Genomic DNA, 17,811 nt, shown 5'->3' on the forward strand with positions numbered 1-17,811 from the left:
ATTCTGACATTCTTATTTGATCTACTCTGTACTTTTTTTCTGGTTGTTGTGAAACTATCTTAAAACCCAGATATCATTTCACCCAAAAACACTTCAAAATGTGAGCATCACTGGGGACTTCCCTAGTGGTCCAGTGGTTGAGAATCTGCCTTCCAATGCTGGGATGTGGGTTTGATCTCTGGTCAGGGAACTAAGATCCCATGTGCCGCTGGGCAACTATGCTCACTCACTACAAAAGCCCTCACAGCACAAGAAGATCCAGCAAAGCAAAAATTAAAAAAAAAAAGTAGCATCACTGAATTTGGGGCTTAAATGAACCTCAAAAGTCATCCTGTGTTCTAACAAGCCAGCCAGAGCTGGCAGGCTGTGCAGTAGGTACCTGGCCCCTACCGGGTACCCAGGAGGGGCCCAGGAGGATGTAGGGTACTTAGTGGAGACTGTAATCAGCTCTCTTCTAGAGTTCTGGGGAAGGTCCCCTGGGGTGACGGCTTTAATTCTTGTGCTCATCAGAGTTCATCCAAAGGAGCCTTTTCCCTTTCTGCAGCTTCCTTCCTCAACACTGTGCCCTTGTGACTTACGGGTTACTGTTCCATATAGGCAGTTAATGCTTAGAAAGGCCGAATGACTTGCCCAGGTTACCCAGTCAGTGGAGGCAGAGGCAGGATTCACCCAGTTCAGCTGAATCCCAGAGCTCCACCAGCTGGGCAGGCCCCCGTCCTTAGTTTATCTTCAAGAAAGGACCCTTTGTGAGCACCCTTTGGTAAACAGCGGAGGTCAGGCTCCTGTGTTTCTCCTGGTTGGTGGTAAACACTGCTTTTGAAAAGGTAGTTTGGGGGGAGGTTTTAGGAAGTGTGTTAACTGAGTGGGAGAAAGCCTTAGTGGTGAGGAGGCTTCAAAGTGATCCTCAAACACACACTATATAGAGCTCTCCTCCTCTACACCCAAGTCTCTGCTCCCAAGTCTCTGCTCTGCCCTGCCCACACTGCCCACGGGCCTCATTCCCCATTGTGTCTCCTGTCCTTTGATGTTGGATAAACCCAATTCATCTCTTTCATATCACTACAAAGGAGCATCCTAATTGCTTTGTTTAAGATAGTCTCTTTTCCAAATATTAAACATTTGGTCTTCTTAGGCCGCCCCCACCCAAGCTTTTAACATCATCAAGCTTGTTGCAAAATCCGCTTTTCCTCAATTGGCAGAATCATCTCTCCGCATTACCACCTCCCTGAGCAGATCTGGACATGTTACCCCGACACATTCTTTCCCCCATGCCAGCTGCTCCGGGACACAGCCCTTCCTTGAGGAAGGGTCACTGCAGTACGCGTCTCAGTCCTGTGGGGACCTCAGGGAAATGGGGATGCGCCGGTCCTCTGAGGGCTCGGGGCGCCTGTCTTCCCCAGGCAGGCATGTGGGGGACTCTGCCCCCGATGGTGGCAGGCCCAACACCTACAACCAGCGCCATCTGTCAGTTGGTGGGAGCGTGGAGGGGTTGGGGTAGGTGGGGGGTGCAGACATATCCAATTTCCAGACCACGAACTATTTTGAGTGGCCTGTGTCTCTCCAGATACATCCGCCTGGGGGTACAGTTACCTATCTTCCTCCTTCAGGACCACTTTAATCCTGGAGCACCCCACCCCAACCTTGCCTGCCCCGCCCCGCCTTTCTTTAGGTAGGACGTGGACGCCTTTGCCTCCTTCTCCACAGCTGTTCCCCCTAGTGCGCCTCTTCTGATCCGTGACCCTTAAGCCCTCAATGGCACGGGCACCACCTGTGCCAGGCTCCACTGTCCATTGTCACCCGGTCCTACTGTCTCCAAGGTCCCCGGAGGGACTTTGCAGCTTGGGGCTGCTCCCTGGATGTCCCTCCTGTCTTCTCAGGGACCTCATTAATCTGGATGAGCAGAAAACACACTCCGTCCCTGCCAACGTGGGGATCAGGGAAGCTTTTGGAAGGGACACTCGGGCAGGATCTTCTTTCCTCTCCCACTCCCTTCTCCCCTCTTCCTCCCTTTCTTCTTTCAACTTAAGAGAAATGTCAAACATCTCTACAAAATAAAGAGCATAAAGAACCCCTGTGTATCTGTCACCCAATTTTAACAGTTACAACACACAGCCAATCTTGTTTCATCTAAACCCTCTCATCCCATCCCACCCCCACTGCCTACCTTATAGTTAAGCTAATTCCAGACATCTCATCATTCCCTCTGTAAACACTGCAGTATATGCGACTCTGATGATTCATTAGAAAAGACCCTGATGCTAGGAAAGACTGAAGGCAGGAGGAGAAGGGGACGAGAGAGGATGAGATGGTTAGATGGCATCACCAACTCAATGAACATGAGTTTGAGCGAGCTCCAGGAGATAGTAAAGGACAGGGAAGCCTGGTGTGCTGCAGCCCATGGGGTCACAAAGAATTGAGACATGACTTAGTGACTGAAAAACATATGCGTCTCTAAAAGACAAGGACTTTTAGAAAAACAATCACATCTAAAAATATAAACAACTATTTTCTTAACAGTTACATCATTTTCTGATTTGCTGCTCCCTTGGTTTGCTTTTGTTAGGTGGGTTAGAAGTGCCTACTTGCGCCACGCACATGCACCTCTGAATCCCTCAGTTAATTCTCATAAAAACATCACACAAGCTAGGATTATAAATTACCCTCATTTTATAGAAGAGGAAACTGAAGCTCTGAGGGGTAAAGTTTCAATAGGCCAAATCCCACGGCTATTCAGTGAAGTCCCTCCTTCTTCCCATTACCCTCCCTACTCTCATTAGTCCTGGCTGTTAAGTTCTAGAAAATGCTAGGAGGGCTTTCCTTGGTGGTCCAGTGGTCAGGGCTTCCCTTGTGGTTCATACGGTAAAGAATCCACCTGCAATGTGGGAGACCTAGGTTTGATTCCTGGGCTGGGAGGATCCCCTGGAGGAAGATATGGCAACCCACTCCAGTATTCTAGCCTGGAGAACTTCCATGGACAGAAGAGCCTGGCCGGCTACAGTCCATGGGGTCGTAGAGTCAGACAGAACTGAGCAACTAAGTACTTCTCAACTAAGTATTGATATACCAGTGGTTAGGACTCGGAGCTTACCCTCCTGCTCTCTGCCCCGGTGCCCCTTCCCAATATGGTCTCTCGCTTTGTCAGCACATGCGTCTTCTCAGACAATTCACTTCTGAGTGTTAGAGCCCACTCCTGGGCCGGGAAGGGGTCCCCCTTCCTGTAACAATAGAACAAGATGGCTCCTGCTTCACTGCTGCAGAAAATGGTTCCTTTCACTATTTCTACTTGGGTCTCAGGGTGATTTCCTTCTCCCTAGTCAACCTTTCTCTCCCAGCCCAATGGAGCTGTTCTCCCCTGCAGCATCCTCAGCTCCTGAAGGCTAAGCAGGCCTAGGGCAGTTATTTCAAAGCGTCTGGTTTGATGGCGCCTTCCTGTGTGTGGTTAGGCAGGGAGCAAAGCAAAGAAGCTAAACACACCTTTTCACACACGATCCTTGCAGGAAGACACCCCGTCCTTAGTACTGTTCGCGCTCTTCAGCTGGGAGTGGGCAGGAGGCACAGGGGTGCTGGGACATGTTTACCTGTTTCTTCCTTGGTTTCCTGCTCCTCCCCCTCCAGCTCTGGACAGAAGAATAGTTCCTTTGTGCTTTCTTTCCTTTCTTCTTGTGCCTAATTAGGGATTATGCTAGGGAATCAGGCTAATTAATCTCTGCCAGTCTGGGGTGAGATCAGGCTCCTCGCACTATCAGGGTTGATCAATACCTCCCTGCCCGAGAAAGAGTCTGAAAAACAACCCGGCTCCTTTCAGCACAGGCTTTAATGAGGGCGAGGCGGGATGGCCTGGGGGCGCCCTGGAGTGAGTGGGTCTGGTGGTTTGGCCGCACAGGACAGAGGTGTCAGGAGAGGCTCCGGGGCTGTAGCTTGAGTGTGTGGGGGCCCCACGGGAGGACCTCCCAGTGCCCACAGCCCTGCAAGGGAGGGGCCAGAGCTTCATCACTGTGCTGCTTTGGAACACCATCCAGCTTCCCTAGCTGCAAGGGTGGCCACTGGGAATACTCAGACGGAGACTGTATTTCAGGACAAGGTGATCCCTCCAGCTTGCAGACCAGACATCCTGTCCTGGACCAGCTCCCAATCCGGGCTACCACTTCAGTCCAACAAAGAAAGCTGAGGCTTGTAGGACAGGGCTGAAGACCAGAGCAATGGGGCGAAGCAAAGAATCTCAAAGGGCTGCATGGGACAGAGGAAGAAAGGCCTCACCGTGGGAGGAAGGGAAGAGTGGTCTGTTTAGAGCTTCTAAAGAACTCGTGCGCTCTGGGGGTCCTCATGGCCTAGACATGTTAGATCTTCAGAGGTACACTGGTGGCCCTTGCATCCAGAGGGGAAGACATGGTTGTATGTCTTCCCGAGACTTAAGAAGCCAAAGACAAAAGTATTAAATGAGAGAGACTGGAATTGAAGGAACTGAGGATGTCAGGTCTTCAGAAGGTCTTGAAGTCCTTTCCATCATATTCTTTGCTCAGCTGCTCAGTTTGTGTCTGAGTCTTTGCAACCCTGCAACCCTGAGGACTGTAGCCTGCCAGGCTCCTCTGTACATGGGATTTTACAGGCAAGAATAACAAATATATTAAATGAGCTCAAATCCAACATTAAATAGTTAGTTTGCTATAAAAATTTGAAATGATTTTTGTAATTGTTTTAAAAAAATTTCATTTTTGCAGTTTTTTAAACTTTCAGCTTATTTTTAATCTTTCAGCACTTTTATTTTTCAGGTTGCATTTTCACAGGCTTTAACAGGCTCGGAGACCTTGGTCATTGTGCCTGCAAAGCCCAAGGATAAAAACGGTCCAGAGCCTGAGAGAGCACACAGCCAGGCACCCTGTCTAGGGGGGCACCCACTGTCAAGAGTGAGAAAGGAGAAACTGGGAGCATACAGCAGTGCTCCACATCAGTTCTAGGAGATTAGCAGTCTAGACCAAAGGGAACAGAAAAGCCTTTTAAGGATGTCTTCTTGAATAACTGGTTAAAGAAGGAAAGAAAAAGAAGACAAGAAATTTCCACTTACACGAACATGCCCCAAGTACAGAGCAGAGATAGAGTTCCAGGGGCTAGAGGCAGAGTAGGCAAACACCTTAAAACAATGAGGACATTATGGCCTTCCAAACCCAGGTGGCCACAAAGACCCCGTGGACCATCCACTGACCCAGAAGGTAGATACCATCACAATGTCCAAGGAAGAACAGCAGATTAACACAGCAGCTTCAGGGACTCAGACCCAGATTACACCAGTCCACATCATGGCCCATGAAGATAAGAGTGGGACTATCCTTGATGACGTGTCAGTTTCTTTGACTGCATAATACCAGGGGAGAAAGAACTGCAGTTTGGGAAATTCTGATCAGCCTGTTGAGGTCAGCTGTGGTCCCCATGACTGCAGAAGACCCTCTGGTTTTGTTCTGCCATTTCTGTAGGAAGTAGTAATGAAGTCCCGTGGAGGCTATGGAGGTTCACCTCTGAGATCTCCTTTTAAGGGATAACATCTCAGGGGAGGGCAGTTAGCCATCAGCCTCCAGGTGCAGCACCTTTGGAGTGTTCAAACCGAGGCCTGTCTCCCCAGGTTACTCCCAGATGACTGCTCAAATCAGGGACCCTGGAACTGTATCACTTCTGTCCAACACAAAACTCAATGGGCAATCTTGCTGGCCCTCAGGACTGTCCAGGACTTTCTCCAGAGCTACAGGCAATCATGGTTCTCCCGACCTAATCTTCCTTCCTCTCTTCTTTCACAGATGTCAGACCCGCATTATGGTTTGAAGGCCATCCTTGATTACTCCCGATTCTCTCCCCACAGGTACCACTTCCAATAAACCCCCTGCACTGCTAATTCCATCTTGGTATCTCCTTCCTGAAGATCCAAAGTGACATAGCTGTCAGCCCATGAAGTGTGACCAAAGCCTACTGGCTCATTCTTTCAAATAGTGAAGTTGTTTTTTTTTTAAAGTCCTCATAAAATGTACCCATTGGAGGGCATGGAATATAAATGTTTCATTGAATTGCCCCCAAAGAATGCAGACTCCTGCAAAGATGGGCTGACATCACCTTGCAGTTGATTTTACCATTTACCTTTCTTCACAAGATGGTTGGAGAAGAATCTTCCTGGGAGCTGGTTACAAGGAAAGCTACTATTTATTTTAAAAATATTTATCATTTATTGAGTACTTATGTGACAGGAACCATGGTAAGAGCTTTCCATACATTGTTTCATTCAATACTTACACAATTCTAACAGGCTCTCCGTTTTTCAGATAAGGAAATGGAGCTAATTAGACGTTGAGCTCAGACTGAATTGAAGACTGATGGCAAAGCTAATACTCTATAACCTTCAATGCACACACACATGCGCGCACACACACACACATACACAATGTGATGTACATTTAAATTTTTTGAGTTTCCATGGAAGAAAAAGTAAATGAACTAGAAGAGAGAAAAAGAAAGAAAAAATGCAGTAGAGGAAAGAAAGTGAAGCTACTGAATAGAACTGGCCTAAAGATCTATAAAGACAAAGAACAGAAAGGCAAGGAGATTTTACAGGACACATTTTAAGTATCTTGGTCTCTTACTAGCTATGTGCTCTTGAAGACATAACACCACCTCTGGGCCTCAGTTTTTAGAAATCTAACGAGGAACTGATGAGACAGTTTCAAGATTTAATTTCAGCTCTGACATTCTATATTTTATTCTGAGATGGAGCTTTTTATACTATCAATTTATATAAACAGAAATCAGACTAAAATGTTTCTTTTCATTAACTCCCACAGGTGAAATGATCCATTGGGCCTACAATGTGAAGAGCAGATTTTGTAATTCACCAAGAAAAGCAATTTGCCAGGATTCCAAGAGGGTGTGAAGATGACCCAGGTGTCTCACATGTAGACCCTACAAATGTTTGTCCAAAAAACTTTATCCATTGCTTCTTTTAGGCTCTTGCTTGCCATGAGGTCCTTGTGGATAATCATTATGCATATTTTTGGTGGGGGAGTACTAGTGGGGGTTTATGTGGAAACTGGAATGAACGCAGAGCTTTTAATCTGAAACCAGTAAAATACCATCCCCTAATACACAAGCTTTTTGTGAGGAAGGAGATATAAAACCTGAAAGTGCTTCAAAGAATGTTAATTTGAAAAGCTTCATCTGCATCTTCTATCTTCATTTTTGCTCTAAATCTGTAAATAAGTATATTTTAACTACTAATCACTGTTTGGTCAGCCTTCAGGAAAAGGCTAAATGGCTACGATCAGTAGAGAGAGTAAGAGGAGAAATATATAACCCAGAGAAGCTGTAGATTACATTATCAGCTTAGTTCTACAAGCCTGATTCTGTCTTGACGGGTTTTCCAGATAAGTTCACAGACAATGCACACAAGAAAAGCAGCGTGGTCCTTAAAAATATTCTTGCCACACACACACACACACAAAAGAACTACGTTAAGGTGATGCGTATGTTAACTAAACTTACTGTGGTAATTGTTTTGCAATATATACATATATCAATCATGAAGTTGTACACCTTAAACATTCACAATATCATATGTCAATTATATCTCAAGAAAGTTAGGAGAAAAGAAAAAAAAAGCAGTATGAGCATTCCTGGGAACAATGAGATGGTGGGGAAAAAAAAACAGAATGCATTACTGTTTGAGAGGAATGTAAAAAACTCACTAGTTTACTATGTTAAAAAAAAGATGGCACATTTATTGCTACATAAATGTTATATACATATTGTGTTTTCTGTTACAGTGACAGAAAAATTTTTGAACTTCTTGCTGCTGGTTGAAAAGGTTTATCAATAATACCTTGAATTTGACACAGGATACAAATCTGCAATAAACCAACAATGGAAACTGGAGAACAAGATGAGAAGCAATTCATCTCGAACAATTAGCTCTTACAATACTCCATAGGTACTACACGGTATGCTAGAATCCTACTATGGTCTTAAAATGCTATTGTAAATTTCTGATATTAATGAACAGGTTATGGTAAATAACCCTACATTTTTACTACCTAATATAATAAAATAAAGTAAGAAACTTTTTACTGAAAACTTTTTGATTTCAAAAATCTAGAAAGAGTAATATTTAGAATTCAAGAAATTTTCTTACAAGATTATTGTATAAAAGACTAGCTACAGTGAAAAATAAGCCAAATGTTTTTTTCTTTCTATTTTATGAAGGAAAGCTTCTGGGCATACTGCAGAGTCTAATATAGCGAAAAAGACAACAAGCTCTGAAGAAAAAGGCCAGGCAGTGGCATATGTTCACTCACACATCATAAGCAACAACTTCTGTTTAGCTGATTAACACTGAAATGAAGAACAAGGCCACAGATAGAGTCTGATGTAATCGGAGAATACAGGCAAATTAAAGTAACCAAAATGTCCACTACGTTTACAAAAGAGTGATTTGTTAGGAACCATCCTGATCAGAGGATCTGAAGTTCTGTCTTAATTGTTTTTGTTCTTTCAAATTAACAGAAATCTTTAAGTTACATAGTGATTTGGGTCCTTTCTTCTGTGTGCTGATTGCCACTGTCGATATTGGCTATGAGGAATTATTAAGCCAAGACAACCTTGTTCAGCATGTTTTTCTCTCCCAGGGTTGTTGTGGTGGAAGACAGGTTTCATGGAAGTTCAAAGTGATTATTATGCCTTAAAAAACAACTCTTAAGGATTAGAGACAGAGGGGTGCCTTAATGGACAGTATAAGATGGACTGACTAGGACTGGTTTGATGCTAATCTGGCTCATCTTCTTGGGACGGGGCATACGGTTTGCAGTTGACTACATCACCCATCCAATTCCTCCCCACTGACCAGCCATCCAAATGACAGAGAAGTAAGGGTGAGAAGGAGGACACACGCATGACCATCGCTCTTATATTCCATTAGGTAATTAGCCTCAGAGTGGTGTGTTCATTTATCACACTACCTGCCTTATTGACTACTGGGTTGTTATGTTCAACATAATCACAGCTTCAAAAATCTTCTTTGTATTTTAAATCCATTTTGTGCTTACTTACAGCTAACACTTTACAAGTACTATATGTAGTACTTACTGCTTGGAAAACAAAGCAATTTCTAAAAAGTAAATTCTTCCCTTGTAATTTACACTTCTTGCTATTACAAGCTTTACTATGAAAACCTAGAAGCTTGAAAAGTCTTGGTTATTATTAGAAATAAAGCAAATATTTATTTTGGGGAAAATCTAGGGGACAAAATTTCCCCTTTTAAAATCTTAGCTAGGCTATGGTCACAGATGGTCTCTGCTTATCTTTGTAAGGTAAATATGCAAAGCACATAGAGCTACGTGGAGGACTCTGGACTGTGACCATAATCTATTCAGATTCAGAGACCAAATACAACAGCCACAACAAAAAAATAAAAACGAATGAAAAAATGAACACGAGAGAAATGCTATACCAAGTAATATTTTCCTATTTCATGGAAAACTCTATTCATATGGCAAAAGGACAGGAGAGGGCAACAAAAGACTTTTCCCTTCCTTTTTAAGACACTAATAGGTATGCCGGGAATGCTAAGGGCCAATGGTTGTCACTGCTTTGTTCTCTGCACGTGAACAGCTTTAACTAATGCTGGCATCAGCTGAGTGGAGATCAGCTTTCCACATTAACTTTTTCCCTTTATATGTAGACCTTACAGTTCCATAACAATAAATAAAATTTGTAGTTACAATGCATTTGTCAATTCAGTTTAGGCACAAGGCAACTTCCACGGTGAGTGGAGAGATCGAGACAGTCTCTGATTGTGCAGAAGCGACACACTGCTCGCAACAAAATGATCTGTTGCAAACATCTCACGGGGTGACGTTCTATCTGATGAGCTTCCTATCTTCACTTCTGATGGAAGTGTTGACCAGTTGCTTTGATCGTAGGATTACATTTGCATTTCTTGCTTCAAGTGTTTTTTTCTTCTCCCTCCTATCAGGTTTGTGTCTTCAGATAATCTGAGTTGTCCAAGTCCTTATGAGGAGAGGTCACCTTCTGTCTAGCCTATTGATAACTCTGGAACTGGCAGGGAGAGCCAAGGGAGAGAAGAGAACCGATTAGGACATCACTGGTAAAAATAAACACCTTCCCAGAAACAAAACAACTTAGTATTCCTCATTTATGCCCAGGTTGACCAAAAATTCACAGTTATATAACTTATAAATGTTCTTCCTTTAAAGGTATAACCAAAATGGTTTTCCTTGATGTATGTGGTAAGATTTCTAAAGGAGCTCATGTAAGTATAGAATCCCAAAATACGGGATTCTATAACAGCTGTGGTAATTATGCAAACCTTAGTTTTGGCAACATGCAGGTTGGCAATACCTGAGCTCTGAGGTTCTGCTCGTCCAGTTCTCAGTGGGCAGACACCGTTAAAACATATATTTATTGCTACATCTAGTACACTGTACTGTGTTCATTGTTTGCATCTCTTTCTTCTAAACTGAAAGCTTCTGAGGGTGGGGACGTCAGAAAACAAAAGTTTTGAATAAAAAAACTTTCACTTTGAACTCATGTTCACATTGGTTTCAGTTCCTGGTCCATAGTAGGTCCTCAAATAAATGTTTGTTCAACAAATTTATTAAGAGAATTTTACTCTATTAGTACAAATTTTATGTTTGTATTCTTAATATACATAGTAGTAGCTCTGAAATTTCCCATTTCAGCCATTTTGGACGGAAACAGTTTTAGGAAGAATCATACCTTTCCCTTTCTTATTAAACAAGGACCACAGAATGGTTTTATGTTAGAGTGATGCTCTTAGGGATGGATAACCGCAACAGTCAAAGCTACTTCGCCTTATATTACGTGGTGGCAAATTCTTGCACTTTTTAGCCATTCTGTGGTCATCCATTTTTATCAACTATTTTGATTCTAATAGTTGATTATCTTTTACTGGTTTTAATCTGCTACCCAGTTCTATAAAGAACTGAAGGTTATCAGGTGAAACCAGGTAACTGACTTCATGAAATTAGCTAACTTTAAAACGTATTTTAATTTCATCAACACTAGGCCTTTGAAATCTTATGGAACAAAATGCATTTACTACGTTTCTTATAACCTTGAACAACTCCCACCCCCCTCCCTCATACTTTTTAAAAAAGGATTCTTTTTGACAGGTGACAATGCTCAAGACTTACTTTTAACCTAAAGTTGGGGAGTTTCCACATAAAAGAGATAAAAATAGAACTACGAAAGCAGTAGGAGATACAGAAGCAATGAAAGAACAGGAAGTAAACAGCAGGAGAGAAGAGAGATGTGAGAGAGAAAGAGCTAGAGAGAGACTAGGAAGAGAGTAAGGAAATGTTTGCAACAAATGAGACAGACAAGAAAAGAAGACAGAGCCTCTGAGGCAGGCAGTGTGACAGCTGAATGTGAAGTGCTCTTCTCACAAGAAGCAGGTTACCTGGTAACAGGTAACTGGCTTGTTATTTTAAAGACCTTAAAACATATTTTTGAATAAAAATATTTTTCATGATATTCTATAGTCTCCACAGAATATGAAGCAATCAGTGGCTTGGGTTTCAGAGGATCTGTAATTCAACTAGCTCTTCTCTTTGACAAGCATAGTCTGTTATATTGCTGATTTTCTTTTTTTTTTTGGTGGGAAAGGTGATTGAGAGCTTTTTCCAGGGTGCTAATGTTAGAATTATAGTTGACACCTAAATAATTACATCAAGACTTCCCTTCTTTGTTCCCAAATGAAATCATCCATTTCTGTCTAGTTTGATCCTAAGAAGGATATATGAAGAGGTAGTAAGAAATCAATTTCTTCAAGTAAAGTTGGGTTATTAACTAACGTTTGTAGTTTACAAAATATTCTATCAAATTCCAAATGAAATGAAATTCAAAATGAGATAGCCACAAAGTTAATAAAATGAAATTGCACTGAATATATTTTTCCTGCTCCAAATCTCACATCCATTTACTTTTACATATTGCTTTTACTCTGTGGATTAAACTAGGAAAATAACTATACATTGGTGAAGGCAGGTTATAAAAATGAAGTTCCCATTTCTATACCTAATCCATGCTTGCAAGCTGTATTTTGGTACTGATCCAAATATTTAATTATGTTCTATATTAATTTCTGTCAAAGCAAACATTAACCTTACAATTTATAGATAAAATGAATGTATATAGTTTAAGAAAAAGATGGTTCACATTACCTAACTACTTGGACAACAACCTGCTACCACTGTTGTCACTTTGTTTTAAAAAAAAAAAAAAAAAACACAACACCCACAAAGAAGCAAATTGTATTTAATTCATGAAGAGGAAGATAATTTACTTTTAACAAGTAAATTCCCAAGAGAAGGATGCTCTGGTTCTGTCGTACACAACACCCTTTACATTCCTGAATAGATTCCAGAAGGTGTAACTGATATTCTTACAGAAGAAGGAATATGAGTATTACAGACTTGCATTAATGATTTCAAGTGGAAGAAAGCACTGTTTTATGTATGAAGATCTCATGATAAAGCAGAGGCAGATGGCTAACAAAAAAACTGGTTGATGATGCCACCAAGTACTTCTGGGTAGGGGAATGAGGACCACCAGTGGTAGCAAAAGTATTATTTGACAGATAAATCATAGTACTGTTTTTTTCTTGGATTAGAATAATATTCATGTGAGGGAGTATACATGATGATCTAGAACATAACAGTCCCAAATTCTTTATAACAAAGTATACTTCCCTGGTGGCTCAGATGGTAAGGAATCTGCCTGCAATGCAGGAGACCCCAGTTTGATCCCTGGGTTGGGAAGATCCCCTGGAGAAGGGAATGACAACCTCCAGTATTCTTGTCTGGAGAATTCCATGGACAGAGGAGTCTGGCAGGTTACAGCCCATGGGGTTGCAAAGAGTTAGACATGACTGAGCCACTAACACACACACACAGTATCACATTTTGAAGAGAACAGTAATTTGGTACAAAATGGCATGGGTTCTCTAACTATACAGCAGAAAAATAAGCTGTTGAATTCCAAATTGTTTATCATGACCAGTGCCACCAGAAAATATAAAGGTTAGAACTCAAAGGTTCTAACTCGACTCTGAGATGAACTGGGGGACTGCCATGCACTTTTTCACACACACACTTACCTGGCTGCTGTTTACATATGACCCATAGGGTTGGTAGTTTCACTAAGCCCAGGGTGGGTTCCTGGCAGTGTGGCTGGTGGCTCTGCCGATACGGCAGAAACTTTTTCTTCTTCCCTTCGCTTAAGGCAGGCTGCTTTGGGGTTAAGGTTCCTCTCTGAAATAAGGAAAAATAATTTTCTCATTAGAGTCACAAGTTATGAATCATGGACTCCTGGGTCTTAAACTGAACAGACTGCTGCTATTTTTTCTTTCTGTGGGGATTACCAATCTCTCTGTAATTTCATTCCCATAATGAATAACACTGCAGAGGCAACAATGATATGCTCACAAAACACCTCAGTGTTAAATGAGCCTTGAAACTTATAATTCTTACTGACCATTTTGTGTGTTCTTATGGCTTGGTTTTCCAGGATTTGACTTGATCTACATCAGTATCTAAAAGCCATTCTTCTACTGTTCCATCCAAACACTGTAGCAAGTGCTGTTATTAGACTACTCAATCTCCTCAATGTCCTGCAAAGGTGATACTCTGAACTGCTATGAATGCTGACACTCTCTATGTACTGGAGAGGGGTATCTGTGCTTTATTCAGAATTCTGCCAGTTGAGAAAATGATAAACTAAGAGACACCCTCAGCCATTCCTCTATAGGAAAGTGTGCCAATTCCTCCAGGAAGAGAGGTAGCCTGAGTATATCTGTTTTTCTTCTTTGATTTATACGTAGGACGAGGTGACTGAGATGTTCTCTCTATGGTTGGGGTTGTGACTGAGAGGGTTATAAAAACTTTTACCGCTTTGTATATAAATTAGATAGCAGAGAAGACCAAATGGAGCTTCTGATGTGGGCATTTTCAAAGATGCTTAAAGTATGGGATATTACCATATAAAATAAAAGTAAAGAAAATCCACTGAACTAAAGACCCACTGGATGAAAACCTACTTAGGAACAATAGTTCCTTGATAATTTCTTTAAGTGAGTTGTAAGTACAAGATATTAAAAAAAAAAGACCATTACAGTACACTAACACATATATATGGAATTTAGAAAGATGGTAACGATAACCCTATTAAAAAAAAAAAGATATTTAACTCATGATGCCTCCTGGTGTAGTTTTTTGTTTCAGTTTATAACATACAGTATAAAAGTTGCTGCATTTATTCTTATAAACTGATTAAAATGTCTTAACAAATATAATATAAAAAGATCACTTAGTCTGTAATGAAAACAATACTTTGTATAATTTGATTTTTTTTACATATTAGAGTTTCTTAAAAAGATGGCCTAGCTGAATGCAACATAGCAGAGCTTTTTTTTTTTTTTAATGCATCTCCTCTTTCAGAGAAAGTGAAAACATATTGAAAGTGCATGTATCAAGATACATTTATAGTTCACTTCTGAGTTTAAAAAAGTAGATAAAAGACTTTACTATATGGTAAACTTATTGACTCTATTAACTGTTACTCATACATGATAACACTTCATGATCTAGGCCCCTGCATTTAGGAAAAGACATGAAGCCTATACAACTCTGGGGAGGCAATGAAAGAAGGAAGGTATACTTTCACTTAATTTATCAGGATAACTTATAGTAGAAACTGGCATGTCCATCACTATGTAAAAATACTAGGAACTGCTTTCTTAACAAGTGATTGTGCACCTCTGACTAATGAGAAGCTTGTCTCTCATGAGGTGTCACATACCCTTTATTTTGTAGGCAAGAGTCTCATACGATGACCAACCAGAGAGACTGAAAAGAGGGCACAAATTAACATGTAAAATCCAAAGAGGATTTGAACATTTCCTAATCGAAACATTCTCACATTTCTCTTACCATGGGACATCACTCTTAGCTAACTATCACTCTGTGTCACACTTGATCTGGGAGGTATGATTAAGATAGCTGGAAAGGACAGGAACCAAAAACTCAAGTTAGACAAGATATTGTAGACTCCTGCAATGAGTGAGCCAACACTTAGGACTAGAAGAACCAAGAGAATATGCTACAGTAAGCTCTACTAGTAGCTCAGACAGTAAAGCATCCGCCTGCAATGCAGGAGACCTGGGTTCGATCCCTGGGTCAGGAAGATCCCCTGGAGAAGGAAATGGCAACCCTCTCCAGTATCCTTGCCTGGAAAATTCCATGGACAGAGCAAACGGTGGGACATGACTGAGTAACTACACACACAAGATCTACTAAATGTGAAGTAAAGTGAGCTTTGATTCAAAAAAGCAAAAGCTAGTGCTGTTGCTTCATACTTCCTGGTCTGTGTGAGCAGCCCATGGCAAACATGTTATGTAGTCAAGAAGGCCTGATGTAAAGCTAAGAAGACTCTTTGTGACCCTATAGACTGTAGCCTGCCAGACTCCTCTGTCCATGGAATTTTCAGAAGTCAGACATCCCCTGTGGGACATGAGAAGTGATTGTTATTCCCACATTTCTATCAGGTGTCTATCTCTTACCCTCCGGTAGATGATTGAGAATTTGCCTCTTTTATAATACCATCTTCTTCTTAATGTGTTTATAGCACAGTTTTTGGCTAATTCAATAGTTACTTCTTATAATATCATGATTAGGTAAATATGTGTCATTATTTCTATGTGGACATACATATAAGTCAATAACTTTAAATTGATTGTTTCCTTGTTCATATGATTGTTTTTCCTGTACTTATAGTTGCTTTGCTTTTCATTTGTTAATAATTCTTACTTTTCCCCCTTAAAATGATCTAATAGATCTAACAAATGCCTCTCAACATTTCTTCCTAAAATCTCAAACACATCATCATATTATTTATTAATTCTATCTTATTTTCAGGGAAACCTTTCTTCTGACAGTCTTCTATTTTCAGTATGGACTGGTTCTTTTCTAGGCCTAGCAGTTCTTGTTACAGGATTTTCTTCTGCTACTCCTATGTGGTAGATCCTTTCTTTCCCAGGTGCTATGCCCTTGGCTTTGCTGATTATGTCCTTACTTGGTTTAAGCATATGTTCTAGATGCTCTCTCAGAAAGTGGCAGAGGCACTTTTAAGGAGGCAAAATTTTAAAGCCTTTGTGTATCTGAAATATATTTATCTTTACATTTTAATAAATGGTTTGGGTAGGTATCGAATACTAGGTTGAATATGATTTTTCCTCAGAATTTTGGAGGTATTGTTCCACTGTCTCCTGGAATCCAACACTACTTCAGAACTCTGATGACATTTTGACTCTTGTTTCTTTTTCTGTGAGCTATTTAAATGTTGTCTCTAAAAGCTTTAGGATATTCTTTTTTAACTCTGATGCTCTGAAATTTCATAATGATATACTTTAGCTTGAGGTAATTTTAAGTCATTATTCTTAATAGAAGATTAGATTTTATGAATCTTGAGACATGTAATCTTCAGTACTTATAAATTTCCTGTATTATTACCATGATAATCCCCTTCATTTCTTTCTGCTCTTATACTATAAATCCTATTGGTGAGATGCTAGACTTCTAGATTAATCCTCTCTAATTTTACTAGTTCTTCTCTTCTATCTTTCATCTCTTTCTAGGAGATTTTTTCCACTTTATCAGCTAACTTGTCTACTATATTTTTTCTGCTATCATATTACCTGAATATTTCTTTTTCATGGCTTCTCTTTTATGCATACCTTTTCTCTAGAAGATATTTAGTTTTCAAAAAAGTTTCCTAATGCCTTTTGCATGTTTTTGTTTTCTTCTGAGTTTCTCTTTTGTTTGGTTTGATCTCAATTTCTCTTTTTCATGCTGGTTTTTCTTAAATCTTTGGTTGTCCTTTAACATTAAAGTAAGACATCAACTGGTGGGCTTTACTCTATGGTAATCTAAAAGTGAGGCATTATTACTCAGGAATTCCTAAACCTGGAAGTCTTTTCTCTAGAGTATTTTATTTTCTCTGGAAAAGAATTAGCCCATTTCCTTGAGGATAGCAGTAATATACTCTGCTGCCAGCATTAGGGAAGCAAGGCAGAATACAGGGCGAGGGGTCCCACTGTTCAGCTTCATGCTTTACCCATTCTCTGTTCTTCATGTTCCAGATTTGCAATCTTTCAGATTTCACTTTTTATAGAAAATAATCCCCCTGACTTCTATGGTAGAAGGGAAGAGAGAGCAGAAGTAATATGTAGTACAGAGGAGACTCAGGGATCCAGCCTTACACAGCAAGATCCAATGAATCTTTCTGTTTTGGGGTCTGATGCCTGACTTCTGCTTTTTCCCAATAATGAGTACCTCCAAAGTCCGGGATCCAGCCTTACACAGCAAGATCCAATGAATCTTTCTGTTTTGGGGTCTGATGCCTGACTTCTGCTTTTTCCCAATAATTAGTACCTCCAAAGTCCAGAGGCTTTCAGGGGATGGGCTTCTTGTTGGTATTCCTCTCTGCTCCACTTAATTTCTTCTAAGTCAGTCAGTTACCACTTTTCTAACTACTATCTAACACATATTTTTCACTCTCTCATCTGCTATTATATCCCCTTTATCCTTTATGCCATTTTTATTCATTTCAGTGGTATATTATCAATGAATATTTTTGACCATTTATTACTATGTTTGACCATCTCATTGCAACTGAATTAAATCTACTGAGGGTAGGAAATTTGTCTGGGAAAAAGAACAGCCACAGGTGATTCTGAGACCAGAGAGA

General features: G+C 40.7%; 1 protein-coding gene across 9 annotated transcripts in view; it reads right to left on the reverse strand.

Annotated features, from left to right (window-relative positions):
• Window positions 1–7,730: 7,730 nt before the first annotated feature.
• TCF12 (transcription factor 12) overlaps window positions 7,731–17,811 on the reverse strand; it is a 390,369-nt gene continuing 380,288 nt past the window's right edge. For all 9 annotated transcript variants that reach the window (XM_020906149.2, XM_020906151.2, XM_020906146.2 and 6 more), the window contains 2 exons: window positions 13,166–13,319; window positions 7,731–10,083 (listed from right to left, as the gene is read on the reverse strand). In XM_020906149.2, the coding sequence (XP_020761808.1) occupies window positions 13,177–13,319 (143 nt within the window). In that variant the 3' untranslated portion in view covers window positions 7,731–10,083; window positions 13,166–13,176. The remainder of the gene's footprint in view (window positions 10,084–13,165; window positions 13,320–17,811) is intronic.

This window comes from Odocoileus virginianus, chromosome 6 (genome assembly GCF_023699985.2).
Source record: "Odocoileus virginianus isolate 20LAN1187 ecotype Illinois chromosome 6, Ovbor_1.2, whole genome shotgun sequence".
Lineage (NCBI taxonomy): Eukaryota > Metazoa > Chordata > Mammalia > Artiodactyla > Cervidae > Odocoileus > Odocoileus virginianus.